The sequence below is a fragment of the Gigantopelta aegis genome, chromosome 14, assembly GCF_016097555.1.
Source record: "Gigantopelta aegis isolate Gae_Host chromosome 14, Gae_host_genome, whole genome shotgun sequence".
Classification (NCBI taxonomy): domain Eukaryota; kingdom Metazoa; phylum Mollusca; class Gastropoda; order Neomphalida; family Peltospiridae; genus Gigantopelta; species Gigantopelta aegis.
The window spans coordinates 43,524,571-43,549,700 of NC_054712.1; the positions used below are offsets into that span (position 1 = coordinate 43,524,571).

Below are 25,130 nucleotides of genomic sequence, written 5' to 3' on the forward strand. Positions count from 1 at the left end.
TATAATCTCAAGCAATTAAAAATATATTTAAAAAAATTAAATACATACATATATATATATATATATGTAAGTAAAGACTGAAACATGTAAAAGGATAATTATTTCTTTAAAAAATGTTTTAAAATACATAATACTGTACACTTGTTTTCTTTTATCATTTTTATTTATATATATATATAAATGTATCACCAGGAGAGTTTTTTTGGGAATCAAATACACTCTTTTGGTAATGTGTTTTCTGATTTTCTTTCACTTGTCTTTTTTTACTTTGAAAAAATTAAATAACAGCCATAAACCTTTTAAGTTAATTAAAAAACAAAAACCTAAGAAAACCCCAACCACAATCAAATCCTTAATGTATTAGACATTTTCAGTAGTATATTTCAGAAAATATATTTTGGAATGAACAAAAGTATCTGTTGTTTTTTGCTTTCACTTGAATGAAAAAAAAAAAATTAAAATAAAAAACTATTTATTTTATTTTATTATTTTATATTGGTTTCCTTCAATGACTTCTAATACATTGATTTTAGATTTTTAAAGAGGATTAATAAATGCTTTTACTGGATTAGTAAATAACTAAGTCCATTAATCATATTCAATGTCATATCTCTGTATCAGAAAAAGCACAAAGGGAGATGCTGACAGATTTTAAATCCAATAACTGGAGTTCAAATCACTTTACAAAAAGTACATCAAGTGTAATACAATATGTGTACAGCAGAGATGTAATGTGAGTGTTTGTTTTTTTGAAAAGTCAGTTAATTGTAAGTAAAGATTCCCAAGTGGTGATATTTTGAGCATAATTTAACTGTCTCTCTCAATGGAAACAATAAATACTTGAACCCCCTTCGCCAATGGCATCCTGATCTCTTGAAATATTGTAAATAAAGCAAGTAAATTGTTTCCGACAGTCGTAAATCGGACCAATTTACGGGGTGAAGCACCTGCCATGGTCATCCCGGACTTATTTATGCTCCCTCTTCTGTCTAAAATTAAATACTTTTGATAACTGGAGATTTCCCCACAGGGGAGATAAGTGTTATCTGTTTTGCAGCCAAAGACAATTGTAGGAACCATGCTGCCGGCAATTAGGATAGGGGCAAATCTCACAAATTTAATCAGACGAAAATATGGTGTGGGTTCCACCACGCCTGGAGAAAATATGTTTTTAAAATAACTTGCCACCCACGTGGGATGTATTAGTGTACCACCACATGAAGTTGGGTGTCATGTTGGAGGTTTTTTATCAGCTGAATATGACATAATTATAGCCTTTTTTTTATGAACTTCAGGGCTATAAAAATCTGCTTAAGATTTACTGTGAACTGCCATTTACCGAAAAAAAGAAGCAATTAAATGGTTGTGGCACTTTAAAAACAGTCTTCGTTTTCTCAAAATCTCTCGAAATCTTGTTTCTGCAATTTGTCAAGAGAAGCAACCGAAAGCAACATTTTCACAAATTTTGTTTTCAGTTAGTTTGGCATGTGAAATATCGCCTCCTGCCAGGCCTGTCTGACTCCCCCGTTTGTGAGTGGAAATGAATATTAGGTCATGCGTATTTCTCTCCCGATAAGAATCTCTGGCACAAATTTACATGGTGAGGTCTTCGGTTTCCCAACCGGCATATATATTTCTATATGCTTATGGCAGATGATGCTAATGAACGGGTCTATCTGATGGAGTGGAAAAAAAAGTAACTTTCATCAAATTACTGAAATAATTTGATCATTTGTCGACTTTTACAGCTGTTGTTGGCTGTCAGGGCCGCTACGTAGGGGGTAGCAAACCGCCGACGTTGATGGTGGGGCAAATATTCGCGAATCATATAAAGTTTCCATCTTGCGATGAAGATGAGCCGAGTTTTTTTATCTACAGCCGAAATCTGTTTTGTGTATTTCCAGCCATAATTGATAGAGGCATCGGCTAAGTGGTTCTTTATGATTGCTTTATGTTCATTTACTGTCGTTTAGTTCAATGTGAATTTCTCTGCACGCGTTTTCAGTCATATGATAGGAAAAACAGAAAACTTTTGTGGATATCCATATCATCAGCTTTATTGTTGAAACTTTCTTATTTGTTAAAAACTTGTTGATTGTGATAAAAGTTTTGGAAGTCAGTTACCATTGTTAATTATTATTCAATTTGGGTGTTTGCTGGAAACGTTTCTGGGGAGGTGGGTAAGGGTGTAGGTATACAGACAGAATGAGATTTAAAGTTTAATATTTTAATGTTTTATTTGAACTTTATCTCGGATGTTTTTTTGGCTGTTCTTCTCAATGATGAATGATATGTTACTTTTGACACTTTTTATTTTGGATGGGGGGGCGGGGGCCAATAGACTTGTCCATCCCCACCCCACACAGGTTGGTCAGTATTTAAGTTTTAAATGTTCTATTGTGGTCTTACACTCCTGATGTAATTAAAAAAAAAATAACCCTTTTCCTACTGTGTAGGATATTACTGAAATCCCTTGCATGAACTAATTTCATATAATTTATTTTATAATTTTAGTTAATCATTTAAATATATTCATTTTTACTCTTGATGTTTTGAGCAATAACCCTAATGGATATGTTAGCAAATGTCCTCTTGAATTTTTAACACTTTATTAGACATTCCACAAGGGTGAGGTCCAATAATTAAGGGGAACTTATAAAACAAATGGAAGTTGGGGGATGGAAAATGCAATATAAATGGTGAGATTCATTCATTCATTTATTTCAACTTATTTTTGTGCTTACATCCAATTAAAGTTCAAGCACACTGTCCTGGACACACACCTCAGCTATCTGGGCTGTCTGTCCAGGACAGGGTTAGTTGTTAGTGATTAATAGAACGAGAGAGAAGAGGGTGTAGTTAAAACTGGCTCTGGGTGGGAGCTGGTACCGGGCTGCGAACTCAGTACCTACTAGCCTTATATCCGATGGTTTAACCTTGACACCACCGAGGCCAGTAAGGGTGACATGCCACGAGTTTGATAAAACGTGCCCACTAAATGTGGGGATGAATCCATTATGTTGAAGAAGGTTATAGTGGTGGATGTGGGTGGGTGTGGTGGATGTGGGTGGGTGTTCTACGATCAGGATTAGCTATGATTAATTCAATGATGGTATTTTAAAATACAGTAGTGTTGTATTTGGATAGGTATCTGCTGCCATGAAAAACATTTTGTGACAATTACTCATTACAAGAACTTGTCTTAGGATTCTTAACTATTAATTTTGTGACAATTACTCATTACAAGAACTTGTCTTAGGATTCTTAACTATTAATTTTGGATTTCCTAATAATGGTCTAAATTATTTAAATCACATTTCAGAATGCATATGATGCTTTAATTTTTTTTAATTTAATTTTTCTTTTTTTAATGTGGACACTTTATCTAAACTTGTGTGTCTGTATGTGTGTGTGTGCATGTGTGTAGAAAATAGTATTCTGTGACATAAAATCACCTTGTGCAAGACCTTGTTTCAAGGACGCATATTTTGAATGCATACAAAAAAAAATAACGATCTAAGTTTAAAAAAAAACGTTTTCAGAACTCTCATTGCAGGATGAATAACTATTTGCACTTTGAAATTCATTCGTTCGTACTAATTGTTTAAACTAAATTTTCTTTTTGGCTCCTTTCAGTCCTGGAGAGAAATCAGTATGCCAGTGATGACCCCTTTTTCAAGCACAAATGTCGCTTTTGTCACAAAGTATTTGGCAGTGACAGCGCCCTGCAAATCCACGTGCGGTCCCATACTGGTATGTTACAAGCCTTGCCATTGGTAGAATAGACCAGTAGAGCATTAGTGTCGAACTGCATGCATGTAGCCTTGACCTTAGCATACAGGATGTAATATTATCTATACCACTATTATAGTGTTAAATATTATTTGCAGGTTTTTTTGTAATATTAAATATTTGCAGATTTTTGTTTGTAAATATTAAATATTTGCAGATGTTTTTGGTAATATTAAATATTATTTACAGTTTATTGAAATATTAAATATTTTCAAAATGGTTTTAATATTAATATTAATGAATAGACAGTTCTAATGTTAGAGGTAAATAATAGAATTAATACTCTTATAAAAGAGAACAGTATTTAAAAATGTTAGATAACCTGATTGATCTGATATTTACCTAGGGAGGTAATTATTCAACTAGTTACAATACGACTAAATCAAATGTGCAACCACAACAAAAATCACACTAGAACTGTAGAGATTTCATGTATTTTTTTTAAAAACATTAAGTTCTGATTAAGCTTTGAGGTTGCAACTTTCAACTTTTGAATCTAATGATTCACCATGTAGCAGACGATTGGTGGTTTGTGTGAATTTGAAGTTGCGTACATGACCTGTGAACAGACAGTTTGTGTGAAATATTGTGTCCTGTTATTACATTGTGTGATGCTGCTGGCAGAAACTCGAGATATTCCTGATTATGTCTGTTTTTTATATATATGTCTGTACATCTGGTGGGTCTGTGGTTTGTCGTAATATCTACAGAAGCTACAGTATCATGATATGACTGCTAGACTATTTGGTATACACTAAAACATTTAATACTTAGCAGGACTTGTAAATCATGGTATTCGCACTCCCATGGCTAGTGATATTCAATGTTGGGCTAGTAAATAACTGCTGTTACCATGCCCGGCAGCTACCGGTAGTAAATTTTTTAAATCACTGATCCCATGGCTAGTGGATTTTATAAAAATTCTAGAAGCCCTGTACTTAGCCTGGCATATCATGGTGTGTGCTGTCCTGTCTGTGGGGAAGTATATAAAAGATCCCTGGTTACTAATGGCAACAAATATAGCAGGTTGGCTCCAAGACTACATCTCAGAATTATCAAATGTTTGACATTCATCTGATGACGAAGAAATCAATGTGCTCTAGTAGTGTTGTTAAACAAAAATAATTTTACTATCTTTTGGAAATAACATTCTTCTAAATCTTGAGGGTGTTTGCCATTGACAACTTGGAATACTTCCACTGGTCACAAACAACATTTCCATAAGACATGAAATGTTTTAGTGTCACATTTGATAAAGATTGTACAGTCAGAAATTAGTTTGCTTGATGGGACATTTTAGCTGGTAATATTATATTTGTAAAGTGTTGCAAGAAGAAAAAGTAGTGCCTTTTAAGTTTGTTTGAATGTGGTAATATTAAATATTTTTAACAAACTGGTAATACTAAATATATTAGGCAGACTATTGTAATATTAAATATTGTTAACACACTGGTAATATAAATATTATTGTCAGTGTGTTGTAATATTAAATATTGTTAACACAGTGGTAATATTAAATATTATTGTCAGTGTGTAGTAATATTAAATATTGTTAACACAGTGATAATATAAAATATTATTGTCAATGTGTTATAATATTAAATATTGTTAACACAGTGGTAATATAAAATATTATTGTCAGTGTGTTGTAATATTAAATATTGTTAACACAGTGGTGATATAAAATATTATTGTCAATGTATTGTAATATTAAATATTGTTAACACAGTGGTAATATAAAATATTATTGTTAGTGTTGTAATATTAAATATTGTTAACACACTGGTAATAATAAATATTATTTGCAAAGTGTGGTAATATTAAATATTGTTAACACAATGTTTGACATCCAATAGCCAATGGTTAATAAATCAATGTGCTCTAGTGGTGTCATTAAACAAAACAAACTTTAACTTCTAACTTTCTTTTCCTTGTAAAGTACAATTGAGACATAAAGATAAAGTTGCACTACATTAGTCAGGGTATGGGGTACTAGTACTGTATGTATCGTGGTATATGTGTGTGAGAGGGAATTAGTGTTGCATGAATATGGATGTGTCATTACCACCTTGTTTTCTGTTTGCTTTCACCCTCCCACTTCACTTCCCACAAGATCTCGTGTTTGCACTCGAACACAAAAGAACCTTCACTTTTTATAAGTCCACTGCTAAACTTATGTTTAATCAGGTTTGAAAACCAACAGCACTTGCACACACTTTTAGCCCGAAATTGGCCGTATCAACATAACGGCCTATAATGACAAGTTTACCTTTTTGACACATCCCACAGTGCGGGTGTGTGCTGTCTGATATGGCGATCATTATCCGAGACGGCCAGTTTGGTTTTTCATACGTTAAAGAGACGTAAACGAAGAACACAAAAACGTCTTCACAATCGCTGCAAAATGTCGCCAATTATCCGCAGATCCGCGTGCGACATCCGCGAGAGGAATTATAAATGATAAGTTTGTGGTGTTTTTCTTTTTTTCATACAAGAGACTTGCTGATATGCAAGCAAAGCTGGCGAGGATAATCGGCAAGATGGTTGACAATTATTTTCCTTTTTTAGCTTGTTAGAAATGCTAAGTAAATAACACGGCTTATAATGATATCTGTTGAACAAACTGTGAAAATGGTTCATGTGTGGAGCGAGATGTGTGTGTGTGTAAGAAAAACATTGTCATCTGTAACTATAGACAGACTGTACCATGATCTCCATTCAAGTCTTGTTCCATGTTCATAATTTATTCTTCTTTTCTTTCTCTATATTCATAATTTCTTCTTCATTTTCTCCACATTTATTATTTCTTCTTCTTTTTCTCTACATTTATAATTTCTTCTTTTCTTTTTCTACATTTATAATGGGTTTTTTCTTTTTCTACATTCATAATTTCTTCTTTTCTTTCTGTACATATATAATTTCTTCTTCTCTTTCTCTACATTCATTATTTCTTTCTCTACTTTTATAATTTCTTCTTCTCTTTCTCTACACTTTTTATTTCTTCTTCTTTTTCTCTACATTCATAATTCCTTCATCTCTTTTTCGACATTCATTATTTCTTCTTTTCTTTGTCTACATTCATATTTTCTTCTTCTTCTTCTGTTTCCCTACATTAATAATACCGACTCCAAACCCTGAGTGAGTGCTCCGCAAGGCTCAATGGGTAGGTGTAAACCACTTGCACCGACCAGTGATCCATAACTGGTTCAACAAAGGCCATGGTTTGTGCTATCCTGCCTGTGGGAAGCGCAAATAAAAGATCCCTTGCTGCTAATCGGAAGAGTAGCCCATGTAGTGGCAACAGCGGGTTCCCTCTCAAAATCTGTGTGGTCCTTAACCATATGTGTGATGCAATATAACCGTAAATAAAATGTGTTGAGTGCTTCATTAAATAAAACATTTCTTTCTTTCTTTCCCTACATTAATAATTTCATCTTTTTAATATTTTTGCTGTTTTTGTTTCTGCTGTAAAGTTCATCATTTGGAGGTTTTCTGATATTGTTTTGTCCCACCCATCAGTTGAGTTTTCCTACGAATCTGTCTTGTAGGGTTTTCATTACATGGTTCTGAAATTTGAGATTTTTAAAATTTCATAATTTTAATATTTGACATTTTTAAACCTCTTTCATCATAAATATTTCATAGTTAGTTCTGAAACATTTTAGGCTATGATTCTCTAGAGTAATATTCATAGTATTTAATTAAATAAGGAGAAAACATGTCCAGACAACAAAACAAGCCTTTTCTTTAAAATAGAATATAAAGACTGTTTATAATTGACATTCTGGGGTGTTGTTAAACATTCATTCAATCTTTTTTTTTGTATGTATAAATCGCCATTTACCATTGCTAATCTGTCACCTTTATAAAAAAATGTTTTAATAATTTTTAAAATATCTTAAGTAAATGCCACTTTATGACAAAGTGTATGATAGCTACTTGGCCTACCTTTCTTTGTTTCTTTCTTTGTGTTTTGTTTTAACTGAATAGACTGAATATTAAATAGAAAAAGTCTTTAAATAATACTAATGGCTGGTTATGACTCATAAGCCGGTTCTGGAAAGGTGTTTATGGTTAATAGTAAACCTTATATTCTGTTTTATGGCTTGCCCAAGATACACATGACATCCACACAAATGCTGGCAAATACTGCTCTGCTAAATTGTTTTATCTGAGAAAAGTCTCTAGTTTCTAAGACTTAACAATTAAAGGGACAGACCCTAGTTTTTAAACACTACGGCATATTTTTTCATGTATTAGAGCCATTTATGATCACTGAACTCAAAAATTACTTATATTTTATTGTTTAGAGAATCGATTTCCATACAAATGAAGTGTTTCTGGTCATCCTGGTGTTTCAAATACCACAAAATGCTTTTTTCCATATTTTTAAAAATGCACATGCGTTTGAGAAATAACAATTATGGAGTTGAGTTTTAGTCTATTTTAACAATATTTCACTGTTTTAAAGTCACAAACTTTTGTTTCACTCTCTTGTAACATTATCCAAATGTGTTACAGGTTTGTAACTTAACCAAACTTACTGTCCATTTTTACGGGTTGTAACTTGGGTCTGCGGCTTTAAAGTCTATTATTCTACATTTTCTGATGCTTTACTTTAAATTTCATCAAATTACAGATTCTTTTTAACATTTTTGTTTTGTTATGTGGTGTTAGATGAGAATTTCCCTTGAAATAAAGTTTTTAAGTGTATTTTAACTACACCTCTAAACCAAGCAAGGCAAATACCCCACCTGATCAACCACCACAACATGGATACAATGATTCTTCTTTTAATTTGATGAGTTTCTGTCTTCTTCCGGTGAACATTCCACTGGATGCAGACTGGAATTCGGAACTCTTTAAGTCGCCAGTCTTGTTTGTTTTCTTCTCCAGGGCCACAACAAATTGCTACTTAGCTACAGGGTCGGAGGTCATGGATGTATTGGAAACAAAAAGATTTTTGTTCTGACATTTTTGTAAATATGTTAATTGCAACATTGCAACAATTCCTTAAAATCAGGTTAAGTTCGGTGACAGATTAAAATAAATGTATGGCTGTAACCTGTAATGTAATTGGGTAGTAGTTTTAAGAAGACTTATTTTGATGTAAAAAATATCAGTGTTTATAAAAATAAATGTGTGAAGATCCAAATTCTGCATATGTAATTGTTATCAAACATATAGATTTTTATTCTGTTTTTTAAAATTAAATATATTATTTTAATCCATTTAAATTATTTTAGTTACCATATATTTTTTTAATAAAATTAATGAAAACATGGAGTCTACTAAATTGTTTTATAATATAACTTACTTTAATAAATAATATTAAAAACACCAAAAGCTTTTAAAATTTAATATAGTGTTCAGTTTATAACTGTTTTAAATCAGAAACAATAAATAATTTAATACAAAATATTAAACATACCAATGTATTTTACCATGTATTATTAAAAGTTTTCTTGTTTACTTAATGGCAATATTCATAACTTATTTGAATTGATTTGTTTCTATAAGTTACCATTACTATAATAAATACATAATAGATAATTATTGAGTTAAACAATATCATATTATTATGATCCTAATCAGTTTGGATTTGTTGACAGATTTTAGGCTGTGATTATATAATTCTCATACATGTCTGATAAAAATTAATACACTTAAAAATACTGATTTCAATGATTACATTTCATGTGAAATGGACAGAATTGTTTTGAGATATTTATTTATTTATTTGATTATATTTTATTTTTATAAAGTATTAATATATTTGAATTTAAACATGTTACATATTTCTTTAATTTGTTGTTCAGAAATGAACAACAACAATATTAATAAAAAAACCTGCATTATTAAAATAGATTTAGTTGTTTCAATTTTCTAATTAATGTTTTGAATAATAAATTTTAGTGTCTAAATGAAATGATTCAGTTGGATGTACTTGTAATGGAATAATTGGCTAATGAAATAATTTTAAATCTACTACATGTATACCATAGCTCAATCAGTGTATTAACGGGCCTCCGTGGTGCAGTGGACTACAGGCTGGTAGGTACAGGGTTCGCTGCCCAATACCGGCTCCAACCCAGAGCGAGTTCTTAATTAAGGGCTCAGTGGGTAGGTGTAAGGCCACTACACCCTCTTCTCTCTCACTAACCACTAACCCACTAACAACTAACCCACTGTCCTGGACAGATAGCTGAGGTGTGTGCCCAGGACAGCGTGCTTGAACCTTAATTGGATATAAGCACAAAAATAAGTTGAAATGAAATTAATTAATGTGTTTGTGGCCAACCAATGATCATTTCCACCATCTTAATTTCTGCATCTAAACTTTGAGAAATTTTTTAATGTTTTAAAATTATTTACACATTCATAAAACATAATGGCAAACTATTGGTATTAATAAAATTATTAGTTACATATTATAATTATTATTTACACATTCCAAAAACATCTTAGTTGCAAACAGATATTTACAATGAAAAAAACAAGAAGAAAAAAGAAGTCCTCCCCCCCACTTTTATTTATACATTTATACATAGCCAATGATAAAAGAAAAATTAACTCCGGTTGAAGACCCTAAAGTAGCCCACAAAATGTGCCATTATAGAAATACCTTGTCTTATACTGCCAACATCTAACACAATTTGACAGCAGTCGTCTGCTGTTTAGATCTGTGAACCCAGTTTGCCATCCTCTAACAAGCCGATGATAAGAAAATGAGTTTTATGACGACCATATGCCGAAGCCATTATGAACACAACTATAGGGCCGTTAATGGCTTCTCGTGCCGGTGATGTATATATATTGAAATTGGATTAAAGTGTGATTTTTCTTCCATGATGCATTACACCCAAAATTGCGATGATTTCGCCAGAAACTTCACATTCCTTGCGTACAAATGTAACTTGCGAATGTTCCTTTGCCATTTTTCTTCACTGTGTGAATCATTCTCATTTTTCTGTCTGTGCGTAGAATGGGACATTAAATTTATAGCATATTTCTCAAGGTGAAGCTGAAAATATCACAGGCATTGGCTGCTTTTATGTATTGTCTTACAAAGAGAGATAGTAAAATGGTACACTAGAGACAACACACAACATAAAATGCACGTAATAAAGAAGAAGAAAAAGATGTCATTTTCCCCATTTACGCGAGCTCTAAGTGTGAGCATCTTAACATGTTTCTTGGCAAGGTCTGATAATGGGCTTTAGAAAGTAACCGAAACTGAACTGAACATTAAAACATATTCTATATTACATATAAAATTGTACTTAAAACTGTACCTCTGTTAACACTAAATCCAAGGGATTCTTTTACAGAGGAAAAACAAGAAGTATAGATTACTAAAACAATAATGGATACGTTTCTCATCAGATTAACAATTTTTGAAAAAAAATGTACAAATATTTTCATCCTTTCATATTTTATAGCTTAATAATAAATTTGCTTATAACAGAATAGTAATAAGTTAACTATTATTGCTTGTAGTTTATATTTTTATAATATAGAAGTACAAATTTTGGTCATGTATTTTAATGAATTTGTTTTGTTCTGTATGCATAACTGTTTCTCCCATAATCCTGTAACTTATTTTAATAATCAGAAATATAATTTAATATTTTTTATTAATATAAAATGTAGTTGTATGGAATGGTATTTAGAGATAGCTGCATTTAGTGGATAAAGAGCCAGATGTTTGAAATACTAGTTTCCATACCCATTGAAATCAATTTTTAATTTAGTGTTACATTTAAGTGTCTTATTTTATTATTAAATTATTTTTTTCTTCACAAATAAATACACAGTTTGTTTGTTTTATGATGACTTAATTTGAGCTGATTTGACTTAATAAAGTTATTAATACAAAACCTGCAAATACTTTGATGAAATTTATGACATTTTCATAGCTAAATTTATTGATTAGTCTATTGGTTTTTTTTATTATATTTATGTGCATAGGTGTATGGAGGCATTTTTGTATGTATGTAAAGCATATTAATCAAACACAACATAACTGCCTTTTAAAATGGACCATATTCATAATAGAAATACTTCATGCAGAACAGCTTATTTCATTTTCCATTATTCGATTATATTTTTCTGGATAATGTATGTTTAATTTTTAGGAAGGAAGGAAGAAATTATTTTAGTTAACTACACACTCAACACATTTTATTTACGGTTATTTGGCGTCAGACATATGGTTAAGGACCACACAGATATTGAGAGAGGAAACCCGCTATTGCTACTTCATGGGCTACTCTTTTTGATTAGCAGCAAGAGATCTTTTTATATGCACCATCCCATAGACAGGATAGCACATACCACAGCCTTTGATATACCAGTTGTGGAGCACTGGCTGGATCGAGAAAGTTATACAACATAGGGCATTACTTAACTCAGTCAGTAGATGTTCTAGGGTCCCAGCTTCAAATCCCATCAGTTGACTAATTCTCTGATTAGTTTTTTTCCATTCCAACCAGTGCCTCGCGACTGGTATATAAAAGGCCATGGTATGTGTTGTCCTGCCTGTGGGAAAGTCTATAAAAATATCCCTCACTGCTGATGGAACAATGTAGTAGCTTTCCTGTAAGACTTTCAGAATTATAAAATGTTTTTGACATCCAATAGGTGGATAAATCTAACATGTTTCTTATACCCAGTTTCACAATTGTAATATGTGACCAAGACAATAATTTATAATTTAGAAATTGTTCAGTAACATGACTTGTGTCAAGTACATTTCATTCAGTTATGTTTAATGTTCCATCAGAATATACAGGTTTGATATCTGTTCAAGTTGTTCTTCGATTCTCCTTTGTGATGTTAATATTTACGACAATCGATTGTAGTAATACACATGTAAATGTTAATTGACATCAGAATCTACTCGTTTGAGTAATAAAGTACATAAACATCAAAAACATTATCTTCCCTAATGGGCTTATTGATCCTGTATTGGTTACAAATACTCATTACATACCAAACTGTATTTAATTCCCCCCATCTCATTTAGACAACTGTAATTTACAAGAATGTCAAATCGTCCATTCTTGGCCTCTGCTTTGTGTGCGATTAATCAAGAAGTCTGTGCAATTAACGATATGAAACTGAGCACTGGCGCTCTCTTGCATATTGCAATCATAAGGCGCGGTGTCGTTTTGCTGATTACTTGCTATGTATAAATGAGTTCATCTCGAAATCAGCTTCCCCATCACTCGCCGGAGTAAGATGATATTTCTAGACGTCCAGTTTAGATTCGGAAGCCTGCTTCGGATTGCAGAGAGTGTAATTATGAGTTGTGAATAATAACAATTATGTATTTAATCTTCCCTTTTTCGAGACGCACTCCTAAGTTTGATGTCTGAAGTGCATCGATGTGGTGTGTGTGAAATATTTATTGTGGGTTTGCCAAAACATCAAAATGGTTTTGTTTTGGCTCACTTTGAGAGGTTATTGCAGTAAGAAATATTAGAGAGTTTAATTTTGATTTATAGTTGGTCACTGACTGCTATATCAAAGGCCATAGTATTTGCTTGTCATACAAATAAATACTCCCCCCCCCCCCCCCCCCCGACACAATCTCTCTTTCTCTGTTCTCCATTTTCTCCATGTCTCTATTTTGTGTGTCTCCTCTCTCTCTCTCTCACTCTCTCTCTCTCTCTCTCTCTCTCTCTCTCTCTCTCTCTCTCTCTCTCTCTCTCTCTCTCTCTCTCTCTCTCTCTCTCTCTCTCTCTCTCTCGCTCTCTCTCTGTGAAATATTGTATGTCAGTTTAGGGTTAGGTATTATAACTTACACTTCAAACATGTATGATGAGATACGCTATATTACTACACTTCATTCTTATTGCTAAATCCTCAACTGTGTTTCTAAAAAAACCCCACATATGTTCCTTTGAATAAATAAATACTTTTATACCTAATAGAGAACAAATCTTTTATATAAGCCAAACACTTGCTTTATGCATCAGGTGTATATGTACATGTATAGAGTAAAGTTTCTGAATTTTTTCCTGGTTTTTTTCTGCATGCATGCGTGTGTGTGTATTAAATTTCAAAGATAAAACTTCCCTTCATGCATATACAAATTTTATTACTGGTGGGGTGCCTGATATTACGTGATATTTTTTCTATAAAAACACATATGTTCCTTGAGTAAATAAATACCCTATTGCTAATAGAAGATTAATGTGTTATTTTGATATCCTGCGAGTGGTGGGTATGTCGAGGAGTGGGGGGAGTCTGATGCACTGGTTGAACCCCTCGTATGAAATATCTAGCTATAAATTACAGAGCCTATGATGATGAATTCCTTTTATGTGGCAGCTACATGCAGTCAGGGCAAATCTCATCTCCTTGAAGTTAACTGTCCTGTAAAGTCCTGTCTTATGATATTTTGTATAAGCATGACTGCTTTTATTTAACCAGGTGGGTTTTGTCAGTGTCGTGAAGTCCTATCCTTATGATCTTTTATATAAGCAAAAAAATAAAAATAAAACAAAAGCACATTGATATATATTAATCATCGGCTGTTCGATGTCAAACATTTTGTAATTTTGACAGTCACAGAGAGGAAGCCCACTACATTTTTCCATTAGTAGCAAGGGATCTTTTATATGCACCATCCCACAGACAGGATAGCACATACCATAGCCTTTGACCAGTTGTGGTGCACTGGTTTGAATCAGTGTGGGTGTGGGTAATTTTTAGCATGCTTCCATCGGAGAACTGTTCAAGCATGCCTGTCATGGGCACAAAATCACTTTTCGCCAGAGAGTTTTGTCTGTGACAGGGAGGTTGAATGAGAAAAAAACGCAACCAGTTGAATAGATCCACCGAGATTGTTCGATCAGACGAGCACTCAACCCACTGAGCTAAACCCTGCCCCATGTCATTTGGCTGCAGGCAGGCAGGCAGGCAGGCAGGCAGGCAGGCATGAACAGTATACTTATCAACAGCTTAGCAGTGTGACAGCTCTGTGATTAAGAAAAGTTTGTTTTGTTTAACAACACCACAAAGAGCAAAATTACCAAATGTTTGGCATCCAATAGCCGATGATTAATAAATCAATGTGCTCTATTAAACAAACAAACAAACAAACAAACAGGTTTTTTCCCAGTTGCTGACATCATAATAAACACACATTCCTGATTGAGGTAAAAAACCAAACCCCTCTGAGTGTTAAAATAAAAAGATTTTTTTAAAAGTTATTAAATAAATGACCAATTGACCGTTGAACTAATGAACGTTCCATTTCTCAATCATCGTTTTTTCGTGTGTGTGTGTGTGTGTGTTTTGTCAGAGAGGCTCGAGGCTAATTGCTCGTCTTGTGGAATATTTCTCCGTAATGTTAGGATGCCACGCACTTGTGTCTGAGTTGACGTGTTTAAAACATACTGCCATAAGGCATCCCTAAATCAGTAACTGGTTGGGAATCAATTTGACGGTGAAAAACGGTTGAGGAGAAAAAACCCAGCTCATGTCAAAATATTATCAGAAGCAGAATCGGGGGGGGGAGGGGGGGGAGAAAATTACTTTTCTTTAGCAAGCTGTGCGAGGGAGTTAAACATCTAACTGAAACAATTAAAGGATGTAATTTGCTGCTGTAATTAAAAAATTTTCAGCTGTAAATAAACTCACCAGGTATTCGTCACTTATTCAAAGTATGAGCTATTTTCAGTATGATCTATTTTCAGTATGATCTAAGCTGTTGATAACAGTTTAGCACGGCAGTGATACCACACACATTAAAGAGACATTCCTGAGTTTGCTGCATTGTAAGATGTTTCCGGCTAATAAAATATTTCTACGATTAAACTTACACATTAAATATATTTTCTTGTTTAGGATATCAGTGTCTGTATATTCAATGTGTTTCTGGTTGTCTTAATATTTGTAAGAAGCCCAAACTGGATTTTGGAAATAAAATAAAATTTAACCTAGTACATATATTAGAATGATCAGAAACATGTTGAATATACAGCCAGTAATATTTTTTGCCCCAAAAATATATTTGATAATTAATCACAATCGTTAAAAAGTCTCTTTTAGTCGATAACATCTTAGAAATTGCAGCAAACTCAGCAAAATGAATCAGTTAGTTTTGTTTTGTTTATATGGAGCACATTGGACTTACTAATCATCAGCTATTGGATGGCCGTGGTATGTGCTGTTCTGCATATGGGATGGTGCATATAAAAGATCTCTTGCTACTAATGGAAAAATGTAGCAGGTTTCCTCTCTAAAACTATATTTCAAAATTACCAAATGTTTGACATCCAATAGCCAATGTTTAATAAATCAATGTGCTCTAGTGGTGTTGTTAAACAAAACAAACTTTTTGTTCACAATGAGCTACCCAATGCAGTGTTCACAGAAAGCTACTACTCATAATGCACTGTTCATAACAAACTACCAGTGTTCACAGAGAGATAGTACTATTAGTAATATACACTGTTAATAATGAGCTACCAATGCAGTGTTCACAGAGAGCTAATACTATCAGTAATATACACTGTTCACAGTGAACTATTAATGCAGTGTTCACAGAGTGCTACTATTATTAGTAATATACACTGTTCACAGTGAACTATTAATGCAGTGTTCACAGAGTGCTACTATTATTAGTAATATACACTGTTCACAAATGAGCTACCAATGCAGTGTTCACAGAGAGCTACTACTCATAATACACTATTCACAGTGCAGTGTTCAGAATTTTCAAATTGAGATTAACCAACAAATGCTTTGGTATGCCCCACCAAAACCGAAACCTGTAATATATATATTTTTGTTTAATTATGAGTAGTTCTGGCCGACGACAGACTGTATGTTTGTGTGTGAGCCACTTACCTGCTCTTTGACACACTTTGTTTGGCACTCATATCTCGCCACGGATTCCACGAGTCTAGCAATGGCCCTATCAACATGTAGATTTCTCGCTGGTGTCAAAAAGGAAATTTTTGGCAGTAATTTTCTCGAGTTGCTAACAAATGTGGCATGCCATTGCTGGCATTCGTTATTACTGAACTCTCAAATTGAGCGTTAACTAGAGAGCGCTGCACAGAACCGGTGTAGTGTAACAGAACCTGCAAGAGAAATGCCCGTTTGTCAGTTTCACTCACCAGACTCCCCCTCACCTCCTCCCCCTCCCACCCTGATGCAATTAGGAGGTGTAGATGTTTTGTAGTGACACAGTGAGTAAGAGGAGTTGAGGGTGTGGTTATGAAGGCTGATTGAGAGTGGAATTTGGTTTGTGAAACCAGCGGCGATAATAATCGTGATAAAATAGTTTGGATAATGAAAACTGTGGGAAGGTTGTTTGTGTGTATTTGTGTGTCAGATGTAATGACACCTGATTTGGCAGTACATTTAGGAAGTTGAACAGTAATATATATGAGTTTTCTGATTGGAGATGGTCTTCTTTCTTAAGGAAGTGACATTGTCATACTGTAATCAATTGTAGGTGGTCTTACTAGTGAGGTGGTGTTAATATTAAGGTGGTTGTGTTATTGAAGTAGTTTAGTTGTAAAAGAAACAGATTTAGTAATAGTGTATTTGAAGTGGTCTTAATACTGAGTTGGTCATATTATCAAGGTGGTCTGTCATTGTGAGGTGGTTTTTAATTTTGAGGAGGTTGTCGTACAAATCCCTATGGTTGACATCGCATGTTAAGAATGTATTCCAAGACAGATCCAATTACAGTGGCAGTAGAACATAGCCGCTCACGTGGAGAATAATTATGAAATCTGTCAAATTGCTGCTTGCCTACGAGATCAGTCAACTGCAGCACTTAGCCACAAACAAACACAAATCTAAAGACGATAACTTTCGGGAATGGCTAAATTCTGCCCGACTTGTTGTCTTGTCTGTGTCGCGTTCAGAATGCTGCCATTGTCTTGTTGTGGGAGATGTGAAAGTTGCCATGAAAAGTTAATTATGAATAGGAGAAATCAAAAAAGATGAAAGGCTTTGGACTCCAGACATAATAGCTCTTGAGAGTGTGTACAAAGATCTTTTATTGTTGGTGTGGGTTTTGTTACAGGCTAAAGTACATACCGTTTTGGTTATCATGATTTCTCAGTGATGATGATGATCATCATGTTGATGTTTATAGTGCTGATAGTAATTAAATTGATAAGTGATGATGATGATGATTATAGTGATTGTGATGATAGCGAAGATGAAGATGATGATGGCATTTATAGTGGTGATGATTGTGGTGATGATGATTAAAGTGAAGAAGAAGAAGAAGATGATGATGATGTTGATTGTTTGTGATGTTAATTAATATAGTGATCATGATGATGGTGGTGTTGATGGTGATAGGGAAGAAGATGATGATGTTGATAGAGATGTTAAATAGTGGTGGTAATGCTGATAGGGCACAACACTTCACACAAATTGTCGTTACATGTGTTCTACCAACTAGATATGTGGTGAGCCAATATTCTAAAATTAAAGTTGCAAACTTTAGGAACACTGCTACGTTATTCATGTATTAAAGAAATCCAATTAATGTACATGTTCCAAGAATTTCATATGTTAAATTGATTTTTGGACGCAGCACAGTGGTGAAATTGAAAAATATTTCTCTATGCTGAAACAATTTGTTAAAAATATATTTAGAATATCAGTGTCATACATGACCATTATAAAACGTGATTCACTGGTTATTCATATAAAAGGTGCTTAAATGAACCATATATTACAATCACCAATACAGATGCCTAATGCATATAGCAATGACCAGTTAAAAAGTTAAAATACAATAAGAATTTTGAAAATCCTTAACCCATCCGAACCTCTAAACATTTTAGTAGGAACTTTCAATCTCATATGATTATGTTAAATGGGTTTTTTTAGTTCCCCGAACCTGTGTAAATTTTAATAGGAGGTTCAAAGCTGATATGATTATGTTAAATGCTTTATTTAACTTCTTCTTCTGTCCTTTTTGATATTTTAATTTCCCAACAAAACATTTAATTTTGTTATATATTTCTGTGTTTTCCAGGTGAACGTCCATTCAAATGTCACATCTGTGGGAACCGCTTCTCCACAAAGGGGAACCTGAAGGTGCACTTCGAGCGGCACAAGCAGAAGTACCCGAACGCCAAGATGAACCCGTACCCACAGCCGGAGCACCTGGAGCGGCCGCCGCCTCCCTCATTGCTGAACAATCCGTTCACTAGCCTCGCCAGCTCATCGCTACCGTCACCGTTTCCATTCTCACCTTTCCCAACGCCACCCGGACCGGGCATGCTCATGACGTCACTCGGGCCCATTATGCCATCTCTCTTGCCGGCCACTCCGCTTCCTCCTCCTCCACCTCCTGCTCCTGCTCCTCCACGGGACAGGAGACCATCTAGTCCCTACCTGCACGAAAGTAAACCAAAAATCAAGGAACCAGCTTCATCTAGTCCTCAACCACCGAAAGAATCTCACATCCTCAAGAACCCGACAGTTGAGAAACCACCAGCGCTTCCAAAGAGCTCGGCCATGCTTACGTCGACGCCGATGTCGGCGTCTATGCTGATGGCTCCTCCGTCGATGGCGTTTTCCAGTGCTTCACCATCCACATCCAACTCACTTCATCTACCACCCAGCAGAAGCTTGCAAAACACGCCCATCAGCTTCTCCATGCCAACGCCACTTGCATCGACTCTGCCTCTTGGCAGCTCATCTTCTCCATTCATGCCGCCAATGCCATCCATGCCATCTATGCCATCTATGCCATCTATGCCAATTATGTCATCTATGTCATCAATGTCATCAATGTCAGCCATGTCATCAATGTCAGCCATGTCAGCCATGTCATCCATGCCACTTCCACCACCTTCACCACTGCCACCTCCACCACAGCAATCTAACAGTATGGACTTCAGGAGCTCGATTCTTCCATCAAAGATGATAGACCCTTCTGAGGACCTGGAAAAGTATATGGAGTGCTCAAAGTCGGAGACTTCCAAACTGGAAGCTCTGGTGAAGAACATTGAACAGAAAATAACGGACCCAAACCAGTGCGTTATATGTCACAGAATCCTCAGCTGTAAAAGTGCCCTGCAGATGCACTACAGAATCCACACGGGCGAGCGTCCGTACAAGTGCAAGATCTGCAGCAGGGCTTTCACGACCAAAGGCAACCTGAAGACTCACATGGGAGTCCATCGGGCCAAGCCGCCCCTCCGAATGATGCATCAGTGTCCGGTGTGCCACAAACAGTTCACCAACCTACTTGTTCTTCAGCAACACATCCGAATGCACACGGGCGAGGCGATGAACGACATGCCGAACCCGGCCATGTTTCACCACCAGCCCTTCCCTTCCCACCGGTTCGATCCCCTACGACGTCTGGACCATCAGTTGGCAAGTATGTCGGGATCGTTCGAGTCTAAAGAACTGGATCTCAGCAAGACGTCTGCGTATGGTAGTTCTCAGGATCGTGACAAGAGAGACAGGCATCCTTCTGAAAACAGCATGGACGACTTGCGATCGGACGGGGAGGTGTGTGATGATGACTACGACGACATGATGAATGGAGATATGGAGGATTTCAACGAGGAGGAGGAGATGATGGATCAGCAGGAGATGATGATGCAGGCTGAGAGATTTTCGTCGAAGGAGCGGGAACAGAGTGGAGAAGGGAAGAGTTCGGCCGGGTCCCCTCGTCATCACGGTCGTCAGAGTCCCAACTCTCACCAGTCGTCAGAGATGTCCACCCCGGACCAACACAGTTCTTCTAGTCTTACCAAACCACAAACCACAGCCCCACGATACTCAGCCTCCCTGGCGGCCCTCGAGGAACGAGTCAAAGCTATCGACAGCCAGATGTCGCAGGCCTCGTTTGAACGATTCCGCAACAGCATGGGTCTGGATAACGGTCTGTCCATAATGAACAAGATGCTGTCCCCCGGGTTCGCAAACCCAGAACGATCTCCAGCTACCTCACCTAGGAGTCCTGCTGTTTCGGAGTCCGGGTCAGAGAGAAGCAGCATGCGAGAGGAGGCAAGTCACCTGGGTTATCCCGTCACTCCTGATGGCATGATGCCATTCGGTCTGGGCTATCCCATGATGGGAGCCCTGGACCTTCGTCCTGGAGAGAAGCGCGTGCACACCACCTGTCACGTCTGCTTCAAGACATTCGCCTGCAGAAGCGCTCTGGAAATCCATCTGAGAAGTCACACGAAAGAAAGACCTTACCAGTGCGAAGTCTGTGATAGGTCCTTTTCCACGAGAGGCAACATGAGACAGCACATGCTGACGCACAAGATTCGCGACATCCCATCTCAGGCCCTGAACGAAGACGAGAATCAGCCTGGAAGGAGCGAGGATGATTCTCAGTGCAAACTTCAGTCTTCCAGTCCACCTGGCAAGGAAAGTGATTCGTTTTCCTCACAGAATGAAGACGACTCTCGTTGGAAGCCGCTGACTAGCTCGTCCAGTAAAGATGGTGAAACGTACCCTTCTCGTAGTGAGGCAGATTCTCATTGGAACAACTCTTCCAGTCCTCTCGGCCTATCCATCAAGAAACCTCTGGACAATAACAATACTAGCAATGTGAATAAAAATAACGCATCTATAGAAAGCCAGAATTCAACTGAGGAAGAAAAACGATCTGCTAAAGAGAATCACCATGGTGATGATGACCAGGAGATGGAATGTGAAGACTACGTTAGGAAAGATCTTCCAGAACCAGTTAGACCCTTTCCTTACGACCCAGTACCCAGTTTTGAAGCAAGAAGCAATACACCCTTTGACGACGATAAGAACAGAAATCATGTTAACGATATGAAAAACCACCATCTTCCAAATTCTGATAGAAGTCCTCATAACTCTGAAGACTCAAAACCACCCAAAACTAATGACCATATGAGAAACCCAAGTCTGTCCTTCAGCGACCTCACCAATCCTTCCAATTCTAACAGTCAGGCGAATCATTCAGGCGATAACTTGAGGCACCACCACAGCGACTCTCGAAGTCAACACCATTCAGACGGTGACAGCAGAAGTCAACACCATTCAGACGGTGACAGCAGAAGTCACCACCATCACCATCAGGACGGCGACAATAGCAGAAGTCACCACAGCTCAGGAAGTCACGTACCGAATCTGCACCGATCTGTATCTGAGGCTCATATTCGACACCATTCAGGCAGCTCCATAGGCGAACACGGTGCGTCGAAATCCGGGGAGGTGAAGAAACCCAGCGGTCACCCGATGGGAGGAGAAGGGTCGCCATTCATGCGTCGAACCGGCCCCAAGCATCAGTGCATGACGTGCATGAAAACATTCTCCAGCGCCAGCGCTCTGCAGATTCACACCCGCACCCACACAGGGGACAAACCTTTCAAGTGCGAGGTCTGCGGGAAGGCGTTCACTACAAAAGGCAATCTGAAGGTGCACATGGGGACGCACATGTGGAACAACAGTCCGTCTAGACGCGGGCGCCGCATGTCCATCGAGCCGCCCTTCATGATGTCGCACGTGCGGGACAACCCCTTCCTGACCTCCATGCCGCACCGACCGCCGGACTTCTACTTCCAGTACCCGCACTTCATGAACGGCCTGCCGCCCAAAATGAACGAGATCTCCGTCATCCAGAGCGTGAACGGGGGACTCGGTCACGTGCCCCCATCGGTCCACTACCTGGGCTTCGGGATGAAGGAGGAACTGCGGGAGATGACCCCAATGAGCGAGACTCGAGACAAGGAGACGGAGCACGCGCGTGACAAGGAGAATATCCAGAACGGCGCCGTCAGCCCCGCCGAGTCGAAACACGTGACGACGACATCGTCGGGGGAGCTGGATCTCAGCGTCAGGCCCGCGTCGTCGGCGTCCTCGGCCAACTCGGCCTCGTCGCTGTCGTCGCCCTCCAGCAAGGACAGTCCCCCCGACTCCATGCACGTGACGTCGTCGTGGCTGTGGAAGTCCGGCAGCTGCCACTTCTGTAGTCAGACGTTCCCGTCGGCGATGGCGTTGGAACAGCACATTCAGAATCACCACATGAACAGTGGGGACTCGCATAAAGCCCTGGTGGCGTAGATGGTTGTCCATCTGATAAACTCTGGAAATTCGCAGAAATCTCTCGTGGCGTAGATGACTTTCCACCTCATAAACAGTGGGAATCGCAGAAAATTGGTGGCGTAGGTTGTTGTCCATCTGATGAACTGTGGAAATTCGCTGAAATCTCTCGTGGCGTAGATGACCTTCCACCTCATGAACGGTGGAGATTCGCAAAATAATCGGATGGCGTAGGTCGTTATCCATCTCATGAACTGTGAAACTCTTTGAAAACTGTGGTGGTGTAGGTCTTCCTCCATTTCATGATCAGCAAGACTCGCAGAAAACTGGTTCCGTTTTCCTCGTCCTTCTGTAGAAGATGGAAGCATTCCAAAAGGGATTCTGGCATGTCCTGAAACATTTAACAATGAAATGGTTTTCATTAAAAAAAAATCAACAACTCCAGGAGAGAAAAAAACAACAACAACCACCAAGAATAAAACAAAACAAAAAAAACTAATTCTTTGAAATCTTTTGTGTTTGTAAACTGGTGTGGAATATTTTTTGGATAATTCACCATTTTTTGGTTACAAAACTGTTGCTAACCAAAGAGGCTTCTTCACCTTTAGTTGCGAAATTGGTGTGGACGTCGGAGAGGAGTTCGGCGGAATTCGGAGGAATTCGGCGCATTTCGGTACCGAAGTGTTGTGAACAGACTTTAGAATTGTCGTTGTTGTTGGACAAGTTTCTGTTTTGTGTTTGGAATGTAATCAGCCGCGAATCATTTGTCTTTGTAAAATAAACTCATCTTCGTGGGATGGCTGCTTTGTCGATGACAATCATCCGAGTGTGACGTCAGTGCTAAACATTAGGAATGTGCTGTCCTGCATGTAGAACAAAAAGAGATTGTGATAGTGTTTTTTGAGTGATATTTGTTTTTGTCTGCTTGTCGTTTATATGACCGTAACAGCATATCAACATCAGTGGATTTTTTTTTGGTTGTTAACCAGGTTACCATGACAACGTGGTGAGTTCTTCACGGAACTTAGTTGAACGCTTCACGTTATATCAAATCAGGTTGTGACCTAACTATGAACTATATCAATTTTGACCTTTGACCTTAGACCTAGGTTGGAAAAAAAGAACCAATGAAAACAGTTGTTGCATATCATCTCTTTAATTGCTTGTTACCTCTTGTACTTACAGTTCATGTTAAACTATTGGATAGAATGCGAAGGAAATGTTTTGTTGTAGAGTAGCAATCGGGCGTATCTGGTTGTATATGTAAACTCCCAAGTTATGCATGCCATGCGTTAGAAAGCTGATATTGCAAGATAGTTGTATGTTTCTTGCTTATCCACACTTATCTTTTGATTCAAACTATATTTAGTCTGTTGAAAAAGAATTAACCCAACATAGTAGGAATCCGATTCAGTCCCAGTATCTATATATTATTTTGTTACGATTTTCCGTATGTAATTTGTGGACAGAAAATAGTGTTTTTTAATCATTGAGATATGGTTTAATGTGCTGATGAACCACAGTCAAATCATCAGTGGTGACACAAGGTGTTGCCCACTGTGTGAAAATCTAGAAACTGTTTATAAAACATAACCCTCTAGTCTTGTTGCACATTAACAATTTTTATAATCTGTCTGTATGTATGTATGTATGTATGTATGTATGTATGTATGTATGTCTGTGCTTCGTATATTAAGACGGATATTTGACCCATTCATAAGTGTTTCACCCACCCTACCTCTACAAAATCTACTTAAAAGTGTTTTTCTTATTAAATATCTATTCGTTTATAATAGTAAATATTTTCACCCTAAATTTTGTTAACAATTTATGTACGAAGTGTAACCACGCGCATCTGAATTATGAAAAGCGACGTCTTTGTAAAATAGGTTTGGTATATGTTAATGTTTAACAAACGTGTAATCTGACTTAACTGTAACCAGAATACAACAAACTGACCATTCAAAGTATTACGTTCATTTGTTGCACATATTTTGGTAAATTAAGACTTAAAGGCATAGTGTCACAGACCACTGACCTATTTACTGGACTAACAAAGTATTACCTGAACAAATATAATTTGATTGGTCCCTAAATGTACTTTATTCAGCCATCTTCTTAACCACCATACTACATTTATTAATGATATTTTGTATAAAATAATTGAATTATGGCAATGGTCCATAATTCAAAAACTAAAATTGCCGAGAAGGATGACATGGATTTCACACCATCATGGTTCAGTAACTGTTAAGATGATGCGATAGCTAGATTTGGTTTCCAACAATTAATGTAATTTTTATTTA

General features: G+C 36.8%; 1 protein-coding gene across 2 annotated transcripts in view; it reads left to right on the plus strand.

Moving 5' to 3' along the window:
• Window positions 1–23,187, plus strand: part of LOC121388207 (sal-like protein 3) — a 75,238-nt gene extending 52,051 nt beyond the window's left edge. Inside the window, exons 3-4 of one of the 2 annotated variants that reach the window (XM_041519477.1) lie at window positions 3,637–3,753; window positions 18,818–23,187. In XM_041519477.1, the coding sequence (XP_041375411.1) occupies window positions 3,637–3,753; window positions 18,818–22,845 (4,145 nt within the window). In that variant the 3' untranslated portion in view covers window positions 22,846–23,187. The remainder of the gene's footprint in view (window positions 1–3,636; window positions 3,754–18,817) is intronic. The other variant, XM_041519478.1, reaches the window with a different exon arrangement.
• The last annotated feature ends 1,943 nt before the right edge of the window (window positions 23,188–25,130 follow it).